This window comes from Artemia franciscana, chromosome 6, assembly GCF_032884065.1.
Source record: "Artemia franciscana chromosome 6, ASM3288406v1, whole genome shotgun sequence".
Classification (NCBI taxonomy): Eukaryota; Metazoa; Arthropoda; class Branchiopoda; order Anostraca; family Artemiidae; genus Artemia; species Artemia franciscana.
This window is the reverse complement of record NC_088868.1, coordinates 18979802-19005141: the sequence shown is the minus strand read 5'-3', so window position 1 is coordinate 19005141 and position 25340 is coordinate 18979802. Positions and strand designations below refer to the sequence as shown.

Genomic DNA, 25340 nt, shown 5'->3' with positions numbered 1-25340 from the left:
AAGCTGCTGTAACACTATAGCAAATTCCGTAGGAAATAATGGCAAATGGACCAACCTGATGGATGAAAATGACATTCTATACCCCAAACAGAAAAGTCTTTTGACTAAAAAAATTAATTTGAGAAAATAAATGTAAAAGAAACCAGACCAATTTGAAGGGTTTACATTCGCAGAAAAGATCGTTTTAATTTAAGAATGGCTATAACTCAAAATGCCACTTTACTTAAAATCACTGGGAGTATAATAAAAAACCATAAACATTTTATTCATTGGTTTTTAATTCATTTGTATAAAAGTATGAAATAGAGGGTTATTTTAGAGGAATATTACAACACCATAAACATCTAATTCATTTGTATAAAAATATGAAATAGAGTGTTATTTCAGAAACTTTAAGAGCAGCAAAAAGAAGTCATGTTTATCCACAAGTTCAGATTTATTGACTAGGCCATAAGCTGATACCCTAAGAAATCGACTGCTACCCTAAAAGCTTGGTTACGCAAAACTATCTTAAATAGCTTCATCCATTTTGTTTCAGTTATCACCTATATAACTGTAGACCCTCGTCGACTACCAACTATGTCTATTAGTAAACATAGTAAAGCCGGAAGTAAACTGGTAAATCTATGGCAATCTAAGGGGTTCATGTCCAATCTTGTCTCTTTTAGAGATATTTTATTTTTCTACAAACTAAACCGAAGTCTCCAGCTAAATTAAATTAAACCGAACTAAATTACACGATTAAATCAAAATCTTCACTAATCCCCATTTTTGAACCCTTAGTGCAAGTTCTATATCATGAGCCATTCTATACTTTTGTGCAACTTAAAAACACACAAGAGCTTAATCAAAATATTTTAAAGGTAAATATAAATTTTTATATTATCATATATACAAAATTACATATACTTCTAATATTACTTAAAATATTAGCTGTAAGCTAGTTTAGACAATAACCAGCACCAAAGATAAAAGACAGAAAAGTCACAACCATAGAAAATTATTGACTATTTATTGACTATTATGCATAGAAAAATATTATGTTCCCGACTCCGAGGTGTGAATACAGTTAAGATTACAATTCAAACCCGTCCCGTTAAGAAAAAAGATGGCTTTAAATTTGTATAGAAGTTAAGTTAGAAAAAAGGAGGCCAAAATGACCAAGTTAAATAATACAAATAGGTGATTATACAAGAAACTGCGTAAAAAGTGATAATAAGAGTAATATATGGCAGTATTAAAGTCACAAAGTGAAAACAAAAGCAGTCAACAATATGTTAAACATCAAGATAGATTTCAAAGGTAAAACTATTCATTGCTTGTATTAAAGAATTACGTAGCGTAGCTTTAAGATGAAACTAAACAACATAAAAGTTGTTTCTACCGAAGTTTGACTTACCTTGGCTGGCTTAGTCTTAGTAAGAAATATTCACTTTTAAAATTAAATCCTCTCTGTATTTTAAACCCTCTCTTAAAGCTTCAAAAAGAAATCTTGCAATTAGTAATAAAAAAAGAAAGAAAACATATAAGGTAACAAGAAGCTCTAAACACAGAGATGTTCATTGTATACAACTTAGTTAAGAGTGGTTTTGTCACCATTAAGATAAATAAATCGCCAAATGTGCTGCCCATCTTTTTCATGAGGAAAAAAACGACACTTGAAAATTGAAACAAACAGTTTTTAAGACGTTGCACTTAGCAGCTTAGTTCACAAAAAGTAATATTGGCATCCTGGTCACATCTAACAACTAAAACAAACCTCTAATCAAATCCTCACTAAATAAAAAGAAAAAATCGAAATATATCCAGACAAAAATTAAAAAAGGTGAAGAGTACAAAAACAAAAAGAGATCCATAATTTTGGAAGAGCAAGTATAAATTTACAAAATACAAGAAAAGGCAAGAAAATAACAGTAGTTCTTACACAGGATTGTTTAATAAATACACTGGTATACATACATATATATATATATATATATATATATATATATATATATATATATATATATATATATATATATATAATATATATATATATATATATATATATTTGAATCAGATGATTCACGAACAAGTTAGATGAACTTATCTATGTAAATATGTTACCAATGAAATTTTTCAAGTCAATTGATCTGAAAACTGGGGAGATACGCTAACCAGTGTTACTGAGTGGCAATTAGTATTGGGTCGACTGTTGGACCCCAACATACCATCTTTAAGTAATGGCGTTCCATAATGGAGTTTAAGGAAAAATGATCAAGGGCCACAAAAATTTTTCTTTGTTGCCCCGATTTTAATAATGAAAATAAAATAGACCAGGTTTTTGAACCTGATACAGTACCTAACATAAAAAAAACTGTTGCAAGCATAATTTTTCTTTTGGACCATTTTCAGAATATTCTTTATTTTAGAAGATAGTCAAGTTGCAAGGAAGGAGATAGTCAAGATTGCAAGTTTCAGGCCCCACAAAATACTTTTTTTTTATTTGTCTCTAATTTCATGTGTTTTCCGCGGAATGTTTGGCATCACAAAAAAGTGTCAAGCGTACATGTCTGAGCTAAGTTCATATCAAACTTAAGACATGCATCTATACAATATTGCATAATTGCTTAATCTGCAAACTTTCGGAAGGCCATTTAAAAGAGATATGAAAAACGCAAATATTTTCTCCCTAAAACAATAACAGAAGAAAAATTACTAGAAATACAGTCAAACCTCGAATACAAAATATTAAAGAGATTAATGTATAAATAACTAGCTACAAAGGGTATCCTACATACTATCCTTCGACTATCAATATGTCATCTTGGCTATAAAATCAATACGTCATACACTGAAAAGTTATTATCTTAAATAAATTTGAAGTAAACAATAATTTATACACAAACAGAAATTCAGCAGTGTTATAAGAGGAACTTAATTGTAAAATTCAACACTTAATCAAGCATCAAACAAGGACAGATATGACATATTTTTACGACAGGCCATTTTAGCCCTCTAGAGGGGAAAAAAGATGAATAAGTCAATTTTGTTGTACTAGTGAACCAATCATATTTCAAGATATCATGACAAGTCAAACCGTCAAAAAACCAAAGCTATTTAAAATGCAGCTTATTTTGTTAGCAAATTTGGATCGTTTTTAAGTGAATTATGGCATTTTCTATCCAGGGATTGACTCCTTGATATTTATAATACGGCACATAAAAATCTAAAATGCCAAAAATTGATATACGTCTTTTATGGAAAACACGGCAGAATTCCCCCTCTTAAAATCCTCGGTGAAGATCCCAAGTCTTTGGAACTCTTTCTAATCATAAATAGGAATATAAATTATCCAACAACAGATTACTGAATCTTAAAAAAAGGATTTCTAGTATTTCATTTCATGCCCACTCCTTTCTCTAGCATTCAATTTCACAAAAACGCATTAAAATAACAAAAAGAAAAAAAATTTTCTTGCCAAACGATTTTGCTATTACTTTAAGAATAATCTCGACCTCCCAAAACCAAAGCACATTATTTAAACTTTAAGCACAGCATAGAACGTGTTTTGATTTCGGGTCACCAACCAGACCTTGGTTTCACCCAAGACTATACATAACGAGAGAGAAAATAGTCAAAAACTGGAAGCAAGTGATCGCACTGTCATAAAGGGCTTTGTTGAAGGACGCATGACATAGTGAGTCAGTTGAGTTGGCAATGATAGGCTGTTCAGTTGATAAAATTCTATCAGTTGAAGCAGATCATAAAACTTAGTTTTTCCACCATCCAAACTAAAGCATGAAGTATTGCGTGTTTGATCCATTACCTGTAAATTAAATTAGCCATTAAATAAGTTACCTGGGAAAAACTAATGTCATGAGGTATTTCTAGCGAATTGCATGATAAGTAAATTCATATTTTGTGGGTTCAGGAAATTACGGATATTTTTCTAGAGGAGGGGAAGGGAGAGGTAGAAAATATGAAGTGATTTTTATGTTTTATTTTTCAGCGTAATTTTTTTTAGTTGAGTTTACTTTTTATTGCTTTTTTAGTTTATTGTCCAGCTTTCGAAGGAACTTTTATTATGGATTAACTCCACCAGCAACGATCCACGCCTCTCGGGGTATTGGAGAACAGTCAGTCCCAATCCAGGAAAGAAAGAGTGTTGGGCGGTGGGCTAATCGCCTATCTCCAAAAAACAATGATTTTGAATCAACAATATATTACCTCAGGTCTGATTTGACTTGACAGATGACGACCACGGACCATCACTGGATACGTTTTCTGACAACAAAGCAATCTTTTTACCTTGCGTTATGGAATGCAAGGACTATTAATTCACGTACTCAACCTGACCGCAGACAGGGAGTAATTAAGAGTTCCGATTCATATAAGCTTGGAAAAAGAAGCTCTATCGGAAGCCACACTTTCAGGTTTTGGGTATATGCATGCAGATGGATATGAAGTCTTCTTCTCTGGAAAGGAGAGGAAGCACGAAACTGGAGTCGCCTTAGCTTTAAGTGATTAAGTGAAAAATTCGATACTCGCGTTTATGCCTGAAGATGAAAGGTGATCTTAATACCAAAGTTGGTAGTGGTAATAGCTATGTACCAGAACTCACAGACCTGCATTTAAAATAAAAGCAATGTATACGTATGCATTACAGGCATTTCTGTAACGCAAGCATGACCTTGAAATCAACGATGAAGATGAATCGTACAGTGACGTCTATTGGGGGGGGGGGTCTTTTGCCCCACCCACGATTTTATGCCCCCAATTGATTTGAAAAAAAAATACCTATTTTTTTTGGTATCTTCGTTGGAAAGGGCTTTTTTGGTATCTTCACTGAAAATAGCTTTTTTGGTATTTTTAGTGAAAAATTGCCCCCCCCCCCGAGTAATGCATTAAAAATATGGTTTTGTCAACCACCCCCTACATTTCCGTTAATGAACACAGATTTCATATAGTGTCGCTCAGAGATGATACTAAATCACAGAATATAAGACTCTAAGTCGCGTAACGTCTGAAACCTTCAATGACTATACCGCGGAATATTATTACACGGGTAAATTACTTAGTGCTCGCCAACTAACAGTCAGCGAATAAAATATTATGTAACATCCGCCCCCGTATATATTCTAAAAAAGTCGTTTCACCTTCAATTATCGCTTTCATTTTACTATAGGTCATTAAATACATTTCTCCATAAAACATTTTAACGGTAGAATAAACCTAGAAAACAAAATACCCAAAAGCCATAACTTACAGCCAAAAACAAAAGAACATAATTTAAATTTAAAACAGTTTGAGTGTTTACTGCTGCTTAAAAAAACTCAATTTTAACAACTGAAACTAAATTTTAATAACAGTAAAAAGTAGCTAAAATAAAATTATTTATCTCTATAAATGTAAAGGTGAGAACTTGAATTAATAATTTTGGCACTTAAACAAGGAAGTGGCTTCAAATATAACGCTCGAATACGCATTTGACATAGAAAGGCTACTATTCCAGAGGTATGCTTGTAGGAATAGGTAGTTAAACATATTAGGTAGTTACGTTTACTGTATCTGTTTCTGACGTTTATAATATGATCCGTAATTTCAAGAAGCCCTTATCAAGAGGTATAGACCACGTTTGCGCTAAAATCCTCCTATGTGGAACGAATACGTATTTGACATAGAAAGGCTACTAATCCAGAGGTACGCTAGTAAGGAAAGGTTGTTAAACATATTAGGTAGTTACGTTTACTGTATCTGTTTCTGACGTTTATAATATAATCCCTAATTTCAAGAAGCCCTTAACGAGAAGTATAAACCACGTTTGCTCTAAAATCCTCCTATGTGGAACGAATGCGTATTTGACATAGAAAGGCTAATAATCCAGAGGTACGCTAGTAAGAAAAGGCAATTAAACATATTAGGTAGTTACGTTTACTGTATCTGTTTCTGACGTTTATAACATAATCCGTAATTTCAACAAACCCTTCTCGAGAGGTATAGACTACGTTTGCGCTAAAATCTTCCTATGTGGAACCCCTTCACTTTTTCCCCGCCTTGCTCTACTTTTCCAAATAGCGTTCACAAAAGGAATCGTTCCTCCTTCGTTTTCAACTGGCAGTTTACTCCTGTTATAAAAAAAAAAACAAATCCTTAAATGAATGTTCATCAAACCGGCCAATAGCGGTAGATACAACTTTTGGTAAAATTTTGGGGAAGTTGATATTGCCTGAATTGATTGACAAATGTTATATGCCCCAATACCAATTTGGTTTCCAGAAAGGAATAGGGTGCACTCATGCACTGACAACACTGTCGTCAGTTTTGATTGATGCTGATAAGTCAGGAGCCATTTGTTCTAGGAAGCCATGATGCCAGTCACGTTCACGATTCGATAGTTCATGCGCATATCCTCATTGAACTCTACAAGCGCTGGGTCAGTACTTGTATTATTCGTATTTTGTGTGATATATATTCATTTAATTGTCAAAGTTAATTTGTCTAACATAATGATTACAGAGGTAGTCATACCTGAAAGCCGTGGAGTAAGGCAAGGTGCGCCGTTACATCCCCAGTCGCGTTTAATAACTGATTTCCGGACGCAGAATCCCAAGCGACTTCCCCTTGCATTTTAGAAGGGATAGATGAATCTCTTATTGCTTACGCGGACAATGACTTCAACCCCAGCCAAACGGTCCTGACGTTGGAGAAAACATTTTCCATTCTGAATGAAGAATATTTCAAGATAAATCTTAAGTTTAACACTGAAAAGTCAGAAGCGGTACTAATCAACCGAAGTCCAGTTCCCAAATGATATAGAGTTGATCTTGATAAAGTACCTGTTGCTCCTAAACCAGGAATGAAATATCTTTCCTCCCAGTGAATGGGTGACTTTCTTAAAGCAACTAGAAAGCTCCTCATTCGTCATTTCCAGCGCCAGATATGCAGAGCCTATGGTAGCGTAGCATCTAATACACTTCATTGAGTCACGGCTACTAGCTAAATCATATATTTCCCGTAAGCTTCCAATTTTTTTGTACGTTGCCACTTTTTGGCGTACCTTCTAGCCAATGGAATTAACGTAACTCCAGCAAATTTATTACCGGTATGCTAAATATCTTCTATACATCTCAGCCAGGGCAAGTAATTCTTGGGTGAATAGGAGATATGGTATTATAGACCCTAATGCTGCCATCAGCAAATTCATTAAAACTTACAATAAAGGAAGCTATGGACACCCATGGGGTTCCCTTTTAAAACAGTTAATGTATCGCTTTTTTTTGTAATTATTAGCATTATATCACTTTTTTAAAAGTTTTATTCTTGTATTAAGAAACTATTGGAAACATCAAGTGTTACCAAGAAGAAATACGCTATCCAGAGCGCATCTTACGAATTATAGAATAATAAATAAGGAAAAAAGACGTTTCTTGTATTCTGGGAACTATTTCGCGTTGAAGCTACTTTTAATGCTGCATAAGCCTACTGCCAACTTAGTACAAATGCGTTGACCTTTACTTTTCAGTAAAACGAAAGATAGCAATTACAATTTTTAAACTAGATTTTGTTCCAATTTCCTTGTTCTATGTTATTTAAACTACTTATAAATTTATGTTTCAGACACATTAAGTTCAACTTCGATGTTAGTGGAGCTTCTTAAAGTTTACATTCCCATCAGCTTTTGTTCCCGTTACCACGTTTCTTATGCGTTAAACGTGCGACTTCGTGACAAAACCAAAGTTGTATAATTTGCACCATCAATATGCTTATACCATATGATTCATTTTCAGATATATCATCTCACGAACTCACGAATATATAATATATACACTCACTCATTCACGAAAAATTCTGATACTGCTTATAACTTTTCTCCGTAAATGATTTAAACTTGTAAAAAGTAGAAAAAAATGTCCTATTTTAAAATATTTTGAGGAAAATCTAAAATTACACATCAGACAAAAAAATGGATAGATATCAAACTTGGACTAAGGAACTGATGCTCCTAGGGACCAGGCATCAATTTGAGAAGGGTTGTTTTTTCTAGACAATTTTTTCCTATTGGTACAAGTAACAATTATTACCTAGTAGAGGAGGATAGCAATAAATAAATTGCAAGTTATGTATTTATGCAGCTGAGGGTTATCGACACCAATGACATTATCGATATCAATGGAATTTTGTCAGTATTATCATCGGTACCCTAGTGCATAAACCACTTCATTTCTTTAATCATTAACCTCCAAGCTGATGCTGCATCATCTCACCATGTCATGTCAAGTTGGAATTGACAAAGCACAGATGCTTTGCTTAGACACCTCACAGGCTCCGAATCTTGGATTAAGTTACTATTTCTTGGTCCAAAATCAAATTATATATATATATATATATATATATATATATATATATATATATATATATATATATATATATATATATATATATATATATATATGAGAAAAGAAATCATCAATGCAACACAAACACAGAAACAAACATAAACTATAATAAAAAAAAAGACAGAAGGAGAAAGGAAGACTGTTTTCCTACTTTGGTAATTAAATTTATAATATACTTTATATTGACTTTATATAACTTTATAGCTTATGAAGTTATAGTTATTATATACGTTAATTATATGTATATATATATATATATATATATATATATATAGAAATTAAGTACTGAGCTAATTTACGTTATTTGAGATACTTGTATATATTGATGCAACATATTGCCTAACAATACAAAGCTTAGACACTATATTTTTCTTTGAATCAATTTTATGTTATTGGAATTTTGAAATCTATTTTTGTTTCTTTTTGTATTTTAACACTGAAACTTTTTCTCACCTGAGTTATTTGGGCATGATGAACTCTGCCACGATAAAGATAGGATAGGACGTAAATTCCTGCTTTGCTCCGACTTTCTCTGACAACGAAAGCCCTAAGAAAATGATGCAAAATTTAAATAAAACAGAAGAAAAAAGGAAAAACAAACTTCAATACATGTAAGTTATACAATCTGCGTTACGTTCACCTTATTAAAATGACTCTCAGGTCTTCAGCAAAGATATGTACCAAACCTTCGTGCATTACTCACTAAATAGTAGAAAACTATTCGATTCAAATAAGCAGTGAGACGGTTAAAAAGGGAGAGAAGGAGTCCCATTCTGAAACTTGAAATTACTTGCAAGCATGTATTTTTTCAGGCATGCAATTGGTTGTATAAGATTTTCTCCCTCAAGTGGACCCCCACTTCCTCACGAAACTAATATAGCGGTTATACCCCTCTCCATTGGCATCTATTATTAAGATAGAATAAAAATCTTTTGAGCACCAAGGGCGAACATCCTTTCCCCCTACATAGTCTGCTTCTCTTACATTAACATAAGCAATCAGGTATTTCTTTTTGTTATACTAGTCTTTTGCCAAATTAAAATTAACTACCAAAAAGTTTCAATAAGTGTCTTCCGGGTCTTCAAATTCTAATGAAGTCTTGATAGTCCCCATGATTCTATCAAGCTCAAAGACTTAGAAAACAGATTCTATTGAAATTCTTTCTTTTGTTTATTTTTCAGGAGAGGATCTGGAATCTTTCAAAGTTTTATCAAATAGAAATTACTCCCTATTTATATGCTTACTTAAAAGAGCCCAAAAATTATAAAACCGTGCTCATTGGCAAAATTTTCAATTTGAATAATAAAAACAATTTTCATTTCTGTACTGTTATTATGGTGAAAACCATGTTATTTTCAATCTCAAGTGTTTAATTTTCAATACTTTTGTGAAAGAAGGTACGAACATGCAATAATATACCTAAGGTCGCGTTTAGACGAACATTCCAGGATATAATATCTACTATTAGTCAGGGAGCCACACGAGAGAAATGTTGATATTTAAGGATTGAGGTGATCAGCAAGCAGCAGAAGGTTTGAGTGTGCAATATAATGCAATCGACCATGCTGAAAACGAAAATCGGCGTTATATAGTCGACAAATGGGTGCGACATCCACATTTCTTCAAATTCCCTAAAAATCCATCTTAACTGGCAAAAATTATATTAAAATCGATAAAAAATTACAGGTTACTCCAAAATTGTTCAGCTATACCTCAGATCGAAGGTAATTAAATAAAGAATCATATTCTCTTTTCAAAACATTTTTATCTTTTGCCGTTCAGTTGTAATCACAAAATTTCGACGAAAAAGTTAACACAATTTATCTCTCTTTTGGATTAATCTTGATCCATCTTGAAAATTTGCCTGACTGAGGTGTATTTTTTTTTAATGGCTTCTGTAGGAAATTTATTGTCCTACAAAATGACTGATCCAGAAATTCTCTAACTCTTCTCGTTTTTGAACTATTGACAGAAAAGCGGATTGACCCAATTTTTAGCTCGGATAAGCAGCGGCATCTATCCAGTGTGAATGCGTCAGGGTATCAGATACTTCGGTAACTACGAAAACGACTTTAGACCGTGGTATCAGATACCATCAGGGGCGTCACTAGCCGTTTAGCTTTTGGGGGGGGGCGTCCAGTTTGTGCCGACGGACTCAAAAATGTGCCGACAAAAAACGCCGTTGCCGCTTCGCGTATACAGCAACCTGAATCCTATCTTCCAGTTTTGTTTCTTCTTCAGGTGTCCTTGGAGCAATTTTCGAAAGGAATAATAGGGTTTTTGTTACATTTTGCTTAAGAGTACTTTTATTTCGGGAAGAGACGTCTGACGGTTCGACGTCACATGTTACGACAAGCATCATTATGCAACCAAACACGGACGGCCCACTAAAGAAAGCGTGTTCTTTGAAGAAAAGTTGGAACAGAAACCCTTCCCTGTCGTCTTCAAATCTGATTCAGCCTGGAAAGTTTGGGAAGATGTACCTCAAGAGAAAAATAGAGGCGACCGATAAATGCAGCGATCTCATTGGTTTGTCAGGTGACCAGAAAGTTCCCGTTTCAGACTTTTTCACGATCTGGCTTCTTTGTAGAGCTTTGCCGACGCAGCTCATTAATGTATCAAGTGACTCGGCAGAATCTCAACCATATTTTGGTTTCAAGTGTTTCTCAGCAGTGTATGGCTGTAAGGCTGATATTCCTGTTACCAGGATCGGATACCTGCCAGTGGTTCCCCACTCTCCCTCGAACCCAGCAGTCATTAAGTCTTTCCAGAAAACTGCCAGAGAACTGGGACTGAGTTACACCGTCGTCACATGTGACCAGGCCGTATATGAAATCGTTCATGCTCTGAGAGTCAGAAATCCTGAAGCATATTCTGATGTTGTCCTCAGAATGGCCGGTCTTCATATTTTAATGAACTTCATGGGTGCCATCGGTCATATAATGAAGTGCTCGGGTCTAGAAGAGGTGATTTACGAGACTGGAATTCTATTGGAAGGAACCGCAAAGAAAGTGATGAGTGGTAAACCGTACTATAAAGCTCTCGCTGCTCATACGTTAGTCCTCGAGGCAATATCCATTCTGTACTGGGAAGCTTTCGAAAATTTTTGCGCAGAATCAGACGATTCATCGTGCATCACTATCTTTGAAGAAATGGGAGATTTACTGCAAAACTTGAAGATCTCAAGAGAGGGTGATGAGAACTTGAACTGTTTAAAGGAAAAACTTACCGCATTGTCCCCGTGGTTAGAAAGGTTCGAGACTTCTCGTGCACGCTCAAAAACCCACAAGTTCTGGAAGCAGTACAAAGAAATGGTACTGGTTTTGTGGCAGTTTTTGTACAGTGAAAGATCTGGTGACTGGGATGGCCATCTTGAAGGAGCTAGCAAAATGCTTCCTTATTTAGTTGCATGTGGTCACTATAAGTATGGCACTTGCTTGATTGAGTACCTGGCTGAGATGCAGGGCTAACCTCAAGAAGTAGATCAGGCATTCCACAATGGACTGTTCAATGTGAAGAGGAGGAATGCAAAATTCAACTGCATATCCCCAGACCATGCTGTAGAATCTACCATTAATTTAGATTCAAAAACGGAAGGTGGAATGACGGGTATTACCATGAATGAGTTGGCACTGGTGAAGTGGACTTTAACTCTTCCGTTCTGTGCCTCAGTCTCGTCTACATTCACTGAGATGCTACGCATTGTTCCCCAGACTGAGTTTGACTCCTCTCACCACGAAGATAACCCTTCCTTCGTTCTGCGGCAACACATGGCTGTTGATAAAGTGAAGTCTGTTCTGGAAGCCAGGCTCAATCCCTTTCGATCCACTGACGAAGATATGCTGAATATTTATACGCTTGAGACAGTTGATAGTGAGATAGCTGACAATCTCCTCAGTGTGTGATCTGTTGGAAGCGGAGCGGTTGATCGCTACTTGGACGGTGAAAAAGGTGCCTTTAGCAAAGTAAAGGTCATGAATAATGAGAAGGCGAAACAGAAGAAAGCAACCAATACTTCTAGTGCTGTAAATAGCCTTACCAATGTTGAACTTCAAACGGTCAAAAGGGTATTGGTGAGTGTTGACTTTACAGGCGAAAGAGGACTTCACCATCTAAAGAATTTGCTTTCCCATGAGCTTCTTCCATATGCACCTTCTATATTCCAGAGAAGTGCCATATCTGGAATGGTTGTGCTTCGGACAGGAACAAAGTCAGCTCTTCTGGAGTATTTGAAAACAAAAATCAGCTTGAGCGAGTGGCCCGTTAACCTCGAGATTAGCAGTGAGTCGACTCACTCAAGGGTGGTAGACTTGATGCCCTACCTCAGAAGCCATCCACCAAATCCATCGGAAACCGTTGAGAGCTATGGAAAACGGACATTTTCTACGCTTGTGTCTTTCAACAGCAACGTTAAGGAGCTGCACGTCCTTGCAGATAGATATGATGGGATTTTTGGATATTCCGACGAAGAAGGCAAGGTGATCTGCCTAAAGGACTGCGGTGGTTGCCATGAGCAGCGAGGATGTTCAAACAGGTCTCCGGTAGCTCTAGGTAGACACTTAAACCTAGATTACTGGAACTCGTTGCTCTCAAATTCCAAGACAAAGGCAAGACTGATTGAGTTTCTATTCGGTGAGTTTGAAAACTCAGTTCACCTGCTGCAAGCAGGGTTCACTGTGGACCTCTCAGGAGGCTTTCGAGACCGGATGAGAATGGTGATGCTCAACAGAAGTGGAAATGCTGATACAAACTTTGAAGAGCGTTTGAGCTGTACCCATGAAGAGGCCGATACAAGAGTTGTGTTACACATGTTGGACTGTTTGGAGAGGGGTTTCGATGTCGTTTTGGTCGATGCGAATGACACAGACATAGTTGTCGTCTTGCTATATCACTACAAGTTATTCGTTGGGAACCACCCAAATTGTGAAAAGCGGAAAGTTTATGTCAGGTTCCACAGCTATTTAGTGCCTATACATCGGCTTTGCAGCAATTTACCGAACGATTTTGTTCACTCCATCTGCCTTCTTCATACGCTTTCAGGGTGTGATACCGTGGGTTTCATGTTTTCTAAAGGAAAACGAGTGGTGGCCAAGGCTGTCGAGAAATGGGGATTGGAGAAACCGATTGCTTTGCTTGTCCAAGAGATACAGAAGTCAAAGCTCGACCCTGCGGTTCTAGAAAAATTCAGTGTGATTTGCAAAAAGGTCGTTGTTGCCTCATACGGAAAAGACCCAGACCACTTTACCTCTCTTAATGAATTAAGAGTGCATTTGTGCCCTCGAAAGCGGGAGCTTAAGTATTTGCCACCATCTGACGCTGCCTTTGAGTGTCATGCTAAGCGCGCGTACCTGCAGTTGGACATTTTTTTGCAAGCAAATCGAGCAAAGCCACAGTTTCTGGATCCCCTGCAATTTGGCTGGATATTTCAAGACGGTGGGGTTAGGCCAGTTGTGTATACCCTTCAGGCATTTCCAGAAGGTGTGGTCCCCCAGTACTGCTCGTGCAAGCGCTGTACAAAAAATGTTCATGTGCTGGAAATAGACCTTGCAATTTACTTTGTGACTGTGGTGGGAAGTGTTTTATGGACGAGTTTGATATGCTTGATGGATAATTTGATATGCTGAGCAACTTTTTAACTTTTGTAGTAACAAGTGCCGTTCACGAAATCCGTAGCAGGTGTTAGTATAGTAGTCTTTTTTTTGTTTATTCAAGCTTATTGAATAATAATCTTGTCAAGTTTACTAATAATTCTGATTAGGAATGAAAGAGAGTTGTAATCAAGGTCATTGTTGAGTATAGTGGCAATCTTCCTGTCTGAGATAATAAAACTATCCACTACCAGCTGGATCTAGGCGCGAAATCTTTTCCAGCGCGAATAAAAAAAATTAAAATTGCAAGCTTCAAGGTCATTCGCGATGGTCCCTACTGTACTCGTCACTTCTGGCATCAGTTACGAAAGATTTGGCGATCATTGTGGAAATTTTTCCGAAACGTGATTTAATAGTAAAAAAACGCGAAATTTTCAATTTTCGCGGTCAAGCACCCCCCGGCCGAGTATATAACGCCCATTTTCGTGATCAGCGCTATCGATTACCCCATATTCCGTTGTCAAACCTTCTGCTGCTCACTGATCACATACCCGACACATTTTCGTTGAGTGGCTACCTGACTATATGGCATTAGTCATAAAAAAAGGAAAACCCTTTCACATTTCCAGTAAAATTATGTAACATACCAATCTATGGTAATTCGTTTGAGCGTCCAACTCGGTGTATTTATAATAACGATAAAAAAAAAAAAAAAAAAAAAAAAAAAAAAAAAAAAAAAAAAAAAAAAAAAAAAAAAAAAAAAAGCCAACATTAAGCAGATGTGTTCACTAGTGCATAAAAAGATAATAGTTTTTCAATTGTACAACATTTTCCGATGCACTTATGCATCGGAAAATGTTGAATAAAAAAAAAAAAAAAAGAGGCACTTTGCACTTTGCTCTTTATCTAATACAGCGCGACAAAATCATCTTTAACTTAATTGGCTAAAAAATAATACCTGGAAAAAAATTAATTTGCAGACGTCAACAGAACTTTTCTTCCATTTCACGTCCTCCTTCCTGAATTTTTTCCATTCCTATCATGGATCGCTGCCCATAAAGATACCAAAAAGACATCAAAATAGTTGTCTTGCACCGCAATAAAATTTAAGGAGCTTAAATTACCCATCCAGGAAGCAATACATTTACCCAAACAATATCAGCCTATCTGGTAAATTCTTCGCTTATCTTTTAAGAAGGATACATAATAATTTCATAGTCATTGAAAATTCCTTCAGACATGAGAATTGTCAAGGTTAAGGAATGAGGTATTTACTTACCCGTCGACGAGACCTGATGTAGTTAATAGGTGTGCCGCTTCTTCCCTAGACATCCCACTGTGAAACCATGGCTGTGTCATGTGTATACCTGCTTCAAGACCAGTAGTGGCTTGTCCAATACCGAAAACTTTTGGAGATCGAGGAGTAGAGGAGGTGGGCGCACTTTGACCTAAAATTGTAGCGTATGTTTTAAATCAACCTATATTTAATGAACGTAAAAAAGGCACGGCCTAAATCCAATTTTAATTAGTTTTTAGTACTTTTGTTTCCATGGAGTAGGAATCTAGTCATTCAAAGAAGGCAGGGGCACAAATGACTGTCAAGTAGCAAACGCAATGTATGTATGCACCTACAATACTTTTACTAACTTTGCTTAGAACATACACTAGGTGGTAGCTCCCCTTAGCAGCAGAATATGGCACAGTGTAGCATTTCACTTTGTGCAGTTACATTGTTGTTGGAGACTACAACGCACACAGCCTTCTGCAGAAAGAACATCAGAAGTCCAATAAAGCAAGAAGAAGAATCGAAGAAACTTTACTTGGAACCGAAAAAATGTGTTTATTCACACCATTTAACTGGGAGACCCACTTCGGCATTATGACAGGTAGACCAAGCAGAACAGATCTCCATTTGGTCTCCCCATACCTATACGCTAAAATAAAGATATACATAGTGGACGAAGTTCAATCCGACTAAGCAACGTTTCTAACAAAAAAAAAAAAAACGGCTGTTCTTGTCACTAGAATCCATCTTTATACCAATTAAAAAAAAAAAAAAAACTAGCGAATTGGGATCTCTTCACAGGATATTTAGCATCTAAAAATTCCAACATAGTAACAGACGTAATTGATCCAGAACAAATGATTACAAAAATCATCAAGACAATTCTGACAAGTCAATATCTAAACTCATTAACATTAACCCTGGCAATCACGGGTAACGGACACAAAAAAATGTGGAGGGAAAAGATTGAGCAGAATCAATGAGGGTTAAGAAAGCTGCAAGAAACAAAATTTAAAAGAATGAGGCAAAGTAAAATCTTGAAAAACTTAGAAGAGTTGAGGTGGTAGTCAAACGTCCAGTCACTAAAGTAAAAAAAAAAAAAAAAAAAAAAAAAAAATCTGGTCACATTTTTCTCGAAGAGAAAAATCGGAATGTTCCATTCTCTAAAATCCACCGTTATAAGAATCCCTATACATAGCAGCGTTGGACAAGTCCAACGAATACTCATTTTGATGGCAAACGGAAAGACAATGAAAAACAGTGGGGGGAAAGGAGAAGCCCTGGCCCTGGGGGGAAAGGAGAACCTCTGAAAAAACTACCCAACAACTTGACAGTAAACCATTAAAAATTTACAAACTCTATCACGAGACAAAGTTAAAAAATAGCTTGGCAGCTCCGTTCATTTTTCAAGAACTTCAAAACTGCATCAGAAAGGTGAATCCAAAATCCATATCAGGACAAGACGAAATAACTTAAAATAGTTAGTCGAGGCAGATGACAGGACGTAAAAGCATGACTACAATATATAACACAGCCTAAAGCCAATATGTGGTTTCAGGGATTAGGAAGCAGTTGGTAATAAACCGAAAAAGAGAATACAGAAAAAATGCAGTCAGTGCTGTCCTATAGACCAACAAATGATCCTACATTTTCAAGCTGGCTTCCGTAGAGACTGAGGCACCAATGATGCCCTACTTATCCTAGAGAGCAAAGTCAAACATGCCCTCATGAAAAATTAGTGGAACTTTCTCCTACGAAAATATTACAATTTGCATATTATGATAAACTATCAACAGAGGAAGAAGCAACAACGGGTGTCCCAGAAGGATCCCCTCAACTCCTTTCCTATTCAGATTCTTGTTAATAAGCTTTTTTTGGAGAATTTAATAAGAAAGGGTGCCTATGCAGATAATCTTTATCTTTGGCGTACAAGAAGCAACAATGACGACTTTGCAGACTCCATGCAAAAAGCACTAGATAAACTTTAGCATTTTTACAGCACAAAAATATACAGAGACATTTCGGATTACAAAACTCAAGCAAAGCTTCTCGGAATCACCATTCACCCAAAATTGAATTGGAGACCCAATGTGAGGGAGGATAAAAAGAAACATGCTGACCGAAAGTTAATATTCTAAAGAGAATGGCTGGAACAGACTGGGCGAAACCATCAAAGATTCTTTTACAATTTTACTTCTAGGACCCAAAATGGGGCACGGAATAGAACCATACGAAAACTGTGCATAAGATCTACTGTAAATCCAGATGGAGTTCAAAACATCACTCTGAGGATCGCCTTGCATAACTTCATATCCTCTGGAAAGGCAAGACAATTATCAAGAATTCTAACCATAGACGCAATAAATTCATCCTTCAGTACTGTACAAAAATTCCGTCATACTTCAGTATAACTTGGGAAATGATCCCAGATCCAACTTACCTATAGCCAGATGAAAGATAAAAAATCAGTGACTCGAGTTAGTAACACAAAGAATGTTTAACGATGCAAAACTGGATGTATTCCTAATCAAACAGATTGCAAATGGCTTTCAATTCTCACTACCAAGGCAGTACCCATGAATAAAGCTTTGGAACCATAAAGCAGGATCAGATTCAAGATGCTCACTAGAAATTACTAGACTATTTCGCTATCCCAGACAGATAAATAGTCTTTCTCGAGAGAATTGTGCTTAGTTTTCAACAGAAAGGAAAGACATTTCACTTCTAAATATTTCAAGCCATCAAGGGGACTAGAGCTAGCCAATATTTTAGTAGTAAAACAACCCGACCAATCAGCGGCCAAGACCTTTTCACACAAAGAGACAGTCTGAGCAAACTCTAGAAGTTTGCTAAGGCCTTCCGGTATGCATTCCCTATTTGGATGCCACAAAGAAATCAGATTATACGGTACGTCACAGGATTAAATGCCAAGCGATTTTCACTCCCGAAATAGAATGGAAGGTGGGTCTCACGTCTTCTTTAAATTGACAAAAATGCCTGAATCCATTCAACACCTCCTATTTGGCTGCAAATCATCACTTGAAGCATCACCAATACTAATATTGCAGAATATCTTGTAAGCCCCACCCCGAACAATAAAAGAAAAAAAAGACGGACTATAAAAAAAACAAAAGAAAAACAAGGATTTTATTTCAGAGGGAAGGGGATCAATACGAAAAACAGAAAAAATAGGCGAACTATGGAAAAAATACAACAGATCATAGGAAAAACACGTAAAGATTTAAAACAATAAACCCCACTCCCAGCGGACCTCCCTCCCCCCAAACACACACATTCGACTTTTGATTTAGCCGCTATATGACTACTGATTCTACTTTCATTCCAAAAGCCCGATTTTGCTCCCAACAAAAACTTGTTTTCACGTGAGCTAATACACAGCTCACATTTTTTAGGATTAGTTGCTCCTGATTAGGGTTATGGACGGATAAAAATATACTTTTTTTTATTATCTCCTATATAGGGATCCATTGAAGTTTTTAGAGGACTTCATTAAGATAAACCAGTCAGAATTGACATAGCAAAGCAGCTTGTTCGGTTTCACATGGTGTTTCACTTGCGTTTCATTTAAGAACAGTTTACATGTCTAGAAAAAGAATACATCCAATAGCTTATCTTTCACAAAGAACTCCGACTTAAGAGTGGCTTTTGAAACGAACTTGACTGATTAATATTCAAATTAAGTTTTTACCCCTATCTGGGAGACGAACCTATGTCCCTTGTGGCAAAAATGCTAAAGGCAACAATTTAAACCGTTGGACGTAATTCCCAAGAGATACTTTAGTAAAGAAATTACAACTACTTGCTACTGCTTCGCTTAAAATAATATCTGGTCATAGAAGTAATAAAGCTCTGCTCCGGGGGGTTTGATACTTTTACTAGAGATTAGAGACCAAAAATGGCCAGCACTCTCTTGCCCTTGGCTCTCCTAATCGTGATTATGATACATAGCTTTACCTATTATTTATTTGTTTTCAAATACAAGCTTGAAATTTCTCTGTTGGTACAGTCTTCAGAAAGGTATACAGAGAGAAGAACAATCCATCTTAACGGCACAAGGCGGTGATTTAAATGCAAAATATTACCACTTTTAAGATAATTTCAAAGAATGTTATAATAGATTATTGTTCTGACTAATTATACTTATTAATCTCAAAAGACGTAGGTTTAGCTTCGGAGTAACATTTAGAAAGTTGTTCTTATAGAAAACAACATTGTCAAAAATAAATTTTAAAAATGCAGAAGCTATAACTTCTCTCCCTTCTCTTTAAATGAGGAAAATAAAGAGCAGCTTCGAAACGTTTTTGTACAATGTAATTCCAGTAGGCCCTACTAAACATACCCAAGAGACATTTACTGCCTAATAAACGTCTTTTCCAGTTATGACCTTCTGCGGCAGCTATGTGAGGCGCTTCTTGCTCATCTTCAACGATGCGACCAGGTCTACCCGTAAAATCCATAGGAACTCTCCATCGTATGCTTTCCTAAAAATGAAATAAATTAAAATGTTTAAATGTAACAAAGGTGCTTTTTAAGCATAATAAAGCCTTACCTCTAGTGTAAAAAAAAAGATAGACGGAATTTAAGATAAGAGGAAATGAAAACATGTCCTAAGGCTTCGCACCTGAAATCGACGAAGTCTTTCTTTTCAATTTTTAGATTTTTGCATTAATGCAGTAGATCCACTATTGCTTGATTCTCAAAACACAAGGTTTTCACACTTGTTAGGATATTTTATAAAAATAAAGATATGCACACACAAAAAAATTAAAATCATGAAAATACTTTGGTTAACAAACTTTCTTTTGAAAATACTTCGGGTATAAAACTTTCTTCTTCTTTTTTAGCCAATTGAAATAAGATCATATTTAAGGCATTTTGTGCTTGTAAACATGAAATAAACCAAAATTCATGATACAATAAGAGCAAAAAAGAATATTTTTGACATACAATAACGAAACAGATGCATTAGTTAAAAAGAGTCAAATTTTCATATCATGTAATTCATTGAAACTGTCATAGCCTAAAAAAAAAAAAAAAAAAAAAAAAAAAAAAAAAAAAAAAAAAAAAAAAAAAAAAAAAAAACTAAGGAGTCACACCAGTGCAGTTGTGGACTCGTGTCGGGCACTATATAATTTTTCGTGTTTGTATATTATCTCTTATCAACAAGAGTATCTCCTGAACAAGTAACCTCAAGCCTATTACTACTACTACTACTACTACTACTAATGACTCACTGCAGCACCAAGCCGCCTGAGGCCAACACAGCTACGCACGCTCTTCCTCCAACCTAATCTATTTAAAGCCTCCCTCTTTACGCCCTCCCAGGAAGTTCCCATTTCCTTTAAATCTTTATTTATGACATCCTCCCAACCCAGACAAGGACAACCTGCTTTCCGTGTAGCCCCAGACGGTTGGCCAAAAAGGACAATCTTCGGTAATCTGTCATCCTTCATCCGTAGAACGTGGCCTAGCCATCTCAACCTTTCTTTCATTATAGCCCTAGAAAGCGGGATTGAACCACATTTTTCATACAGCCTACTGTTTGAAATACGGTCAATCAGCCAATTACCCAGAACAATCCGTAGGCAATTTCTCTGGAAAACATCTAGGAAATTTTCATCTGCTTTTCGGAGCGCCCATGCTTCAGAACCATATTATACTACGATCGGGAGGCAGCCCATTGTAAATAGCACTGCTAGAAAGAGGTAATTCAGCCTAGGAAAGCCCCCCTCCGCCTAAAAAAACTGATTAAATATCCATTAGTGCAATATTCGATACTTGCGTGTTATTTATAGCGACCACGCCAAAGTAGTGAAGTTAAATTAATCATAAAGAAATACACCGAAATATGACGAAAATATAATGCTTTAGTAACGAAATTATGGAAACTACAATAGAGAATTAAGGAAAGCAGGCCGCCTAGAACGCACTATGTTAAATACCTAGCCAAACTTCCTCTATATATTAAATATTTAATTAAATATACCTGCATAGTATTTTATTTCGCTCAAGCTAAGCTGATTATCTCCGAGTGGACACAGAATATGAGGCCACACAAGCAGGATTAATAACAATAATAATAATAAAACTAAATTCAGTGTTGGACAGAGGCAGTCACCAAGACCAGGTTAAAATATGAACAAAAAAAAAAATCCCCCGATTTTGCTTTTTATTAAATTTTTTTCTTCAGATCATTAAGTTGGAGATGATAACATAAATCAAGATCTCAAATCAGTCTCCATCAGATGGACTGGCCAAAGACAGATAAAACTGGATTGAAAATTAATGCAATACAACACATTGGATTAAGATTATTCTGCAACTGTCAAGCTAACAGATGTTCTATTCTTGTATCTATAAAGCTTGTACCACCATATGTCATTCTTGATTTATATCTGCTGAATTTTTTTAATAAAAGAAAAAATTAATCATTTTGTTTGGAAATTTTCGCCTTAAATTTATCAGTTATCTAATATAGGAGCAGCATTGTCCTTTGAAGCTATTAAAAATTCTGTGTCCCTTTTATAGTCTTTTGTCGGGACTCAGTTTCGGGAGAATAATTTTTTTTCTATTTTCCCTGTCGCACTGTTGTCCCCTCAGCCAAATGACTTTAAGATATATGTTTCGAGTCGATTAGAAGAAAATTTTCTTCATCCTTTCCAGGTCCCATTTAGGGGGCCTCCTGTCCCCAATCAATTTCTTCTGTAAATTAAGTTTCTCTTTATTCAAGGACTCGCAACTCTAAGTTTCAAACTGATAACTGACCAAAAGCTTTTTGACCATATCCCAGTCTCCCTAACACCCTCTCTCATCCCGACAAATGTGTTCCCTTTCGCCAGGGAGCGAACGATAAAAGTTTCGACCCTATCAGACACCAAGATCAAACATACCCTTATATTTCCTACTATAAAACCATGTACAAACAGTTAAAAATTTTATAATTTACTACCCAAACCCAGGCATATTTCCTAGATCTTTTGACAATGTTGAACAAAATGGCATTCCTAAACACATGAACTGATATTGTCAGGAGTCGCGGGGAGCCCGATAGCAAACAAGGCACAGGAGGTGGGCAGAATCACTCTGATTGCTTTCGATCCTTATAAAGCACACAATAATTTTAAATTTCAAGTTAGATGAGCCCCTCTCAATATCGACAACCATGCCTCCTATACGAAGGGGTAAGATTGGAAAAAAAAAACACTTGGAAGGCATACTACTAAGGCGACTTTACTGCCTTTACCGCTTTCTGGCAAAATAAACCTTCCTCCACTTCCAAATGTTTGAAAAAGTTCGTTCTTTCCTATATCATTTCCTGCGACTTTATTACAGGTTAATACTTGATGTTAAAGGACAAGATGATATTTTTTCCAAAAGTCGATCACTAGCTCTGATAGATCCAAACTAACTTTTTATATCAAGTAAAGAAACAAAAAGCAACACGCACACGAAAAGCACAAGCAACATTGAACAACAAACAAACAATAAAAACTAACTCAAAATATTCTGTCCATCTCTTTCTAACATTTTCTTTAATGTTAATTGAGCCTCAATTAACGATCTTTAATTAGGACATGTCCATACTAAGTACTATAATTTTAGAAAAACAATTTGTATATTTGCTGATGATGTCTTATGGAAGAAAGTCAAGACTGCAGCTAGGAATATTAGTGAAAAAGCTTTATGTTTAATAGTCAGGAGAAGGAGTTTGTACAAGAAATATCTGAGTGCCGAGAAATATCAGAAACATATGAAAACAAAAGGAATGTAAAGGAAGTAGAGAAAGCATTAAAATATGAACTAAGGAGGTGTGAAATGGAGGCCATGGATAAGATTGCCGAGGAACTGGAAAATGCAGTTAGGGTATGACAGTAAAATATTGTACTGGCATGTTAATAAATTGAGAGGGAGTAATCAATCCGGCCTTGTCCCAGTTAAAGATAGAACAGGGCCACAATTATTGATTAGGAAAGAGTTAAAGAGAGATGGGCGGAACATTTTGAAAGTGGGCTAAACCGAGAAACAGTTGCAGGAAAAGATATAGAGGAAAATGAAAAAGTTTGTGATACCTTGGATGTGAAGAAAGATTTGTTTTGTGAGGAAGAATTAGCGATAGTACTCAAAGGATTAAAAAATAATAAGGCTCCAGGTGCTGATAGTGTGGTAAATGAGTTTCTTAAATATGGTGGCTCTGAGGTTAGAAATACGTTACTGAGGATTATGAATATGATTTTTGAAAAAGGTGAAGTACCTAACGATTTTAGGAAAATTTTAATTAAACCACTGTATAAGAAAGTCGATAAGAGTAAGTGTCGGAATTATTGAGGCATTAGTCTGGTCTGTGTAGATAGCAAATTACTAAGTAATATGATTTTAAAGACAAAGTTTTAAGAGAAGAACAATGCAGTTTTAGAAAAGGCAGAGGATTTATGTCGACCAAATTTTTACTCTTAGGTTAACAATTGAGAAGTACCTTAGTTGTCAAACACCTTTGGCCCTCAGTTTTATAGATTATGAGCAAGCGTTCGATTCTGTTGAAAAAAGAGCTTTAGCGAAGGTCTTATACTTGCATGGTATACCAGAAAAATACAGTCTACATTTGCGAGGGCCAATGGCCTGAGCAGGCGGATAGAAGCGGCAAGAAGCAGGCCATAGTAACCTTGCAGTTCGCGCCATAGCAATGGGTCCTCGAATTCTGTAATCAAGACGTCATTCTAAGCTCGTTTCTCTTTTTTATGGCACTTGGTATTTACCAAGTGACATAGCGATCGCAATTTCTGTTGGTTTGCCGGCCCCGGCTTTGCTAGTTCGGGCACTTGCAGATAAGCTAGGACGATGAAAGTTGGCAGGCGTATCAGGGACCAGACCAGATTAGAAATGTTCTCTTCCTCGATTCGACCTTCTGGGGGGAGTAAAGGAACGGTTAATTCGGAAAAATTAGAAAAAATGAGGTATTTTTATCTTACGAACGGGTGATCGTATCTTAATGAAATTTGATATTTAGAAGGATCTTGTGCTTCAGAGCTCTTAATCCCGACTAGATCCGGTGACATTGGGGGGAGTTACAAGGGGAAACCGGAAATCTTGAAAAACGCTTAGAGTGGAGAGATAGGGATGAAACTTGGTGGGAAGAACAAGCACAAGTCCTAGATACGTGATTGAAATAACCATCTGGGGGGCTGAAGGGAAAGGAAAATTAGAAAAAATTAGGTATTAACTTACGAATGGGTGATCGGATCTTAATGAATGTTGATAGTTATCGTGTCTCAGAGCTCTTATTTTAAATCCCGACCGGCATTAAGCCTCTGATTTTCCTTTTAAATCAATCGATTCATTCTTAGAATGTTGCTAGAGCTCATGCCATATGAGCTCTTGGCTCTTCCGACCTCGTCACAAGTGCCATATGAGCTCATAGCTTTTGCTTTTTAGGGAATAATTCTTTGAATTACTGTAATCATTTTAATATTCCAGGATTGTTTTCGCAAAATTACACATTTTTAGCTCAAGCAGATAAGTTTTTCCCGAGAGGAAAACAACGTCCGTCTACATTTGCGAGGGCTAATGACCTGAGCAGGCGGATAGAGGCGGCAAAAATAAGGCCACAGTAACCTTGCGGTTCGCGCCACACCAATGGGTCCTCGAATTCTGAAATCAAGACATTATTCTAAGCTAATTTCTTTTTTCAGGGAATAATTCCTGGAATTACTGTAACCATTTTAATACTCCAGGATTGTTTTTGCAAAATTACACATTTTTAGCTTAAGCAGATAAGCTTTTCCCGAGAGGAAAGCAACGTCCGTCTACATTTGCGAGGGCTAATGACCTGAGCAGGCTGATAGAGGCGGCAAAAAGTAGGCCACAGTAACCTTGCGGTTCGCGCCGCACCAATGGGTCCTCGAATTCTGAAATCAAGACGTTATTCTAAGCTAATTTCTTTTTCAGGAATTACTGTAACCATTTTAATACTCCAGGATTGTTTTTGCAAAATTACACGCTTCTAGCTTGAGCAGATAAGCTTTTTTAGTACAAACACCAACGAACAATGATATTTTATTTTATATAGGCTAG

The 25340-nt window shown here is 36.3% G+C and overlaps 1 protein-coding gene across 2 annotated transcripts in view; it reads right to left on the bottom strand.

The window, feature by feature from the left end:
• Positions 1-25340, bottom strand: part of LOC136028146 (growth factor receptor-bound protein 14-like) — a 243917-nt gene that overhangs the window by 67606 nt on the left and 150971 nt on the right. The window contains exons 9-12 of one of the 2 annotated variants that reach the window (XM_065705809.1): positions 19612-19753; positions 15246-15414; positions 8832-8925; positions 2488-3808 (exon numbers count right to left, since the gene is read on the bottom strand). The exons of the other annotated variant lie outside the window; for it this stretch is intronic. Coding sequence (XP_065561881.1) covers positions 3617-3808; positions 8832-8925; positions 15246-15414; positions 19612-19753 — 597 coding nt within the window. The 3' untranslated portion in view covers positions 2488-3616. Of the gene's footprint in view, positions 1-2487; positions 3809-8831; positions 8926-15245; positions 15415-19611; positions 19754-25340 lie in introns of those variants that run through there. 2 annotated transcript variants of the gene reach the window in all.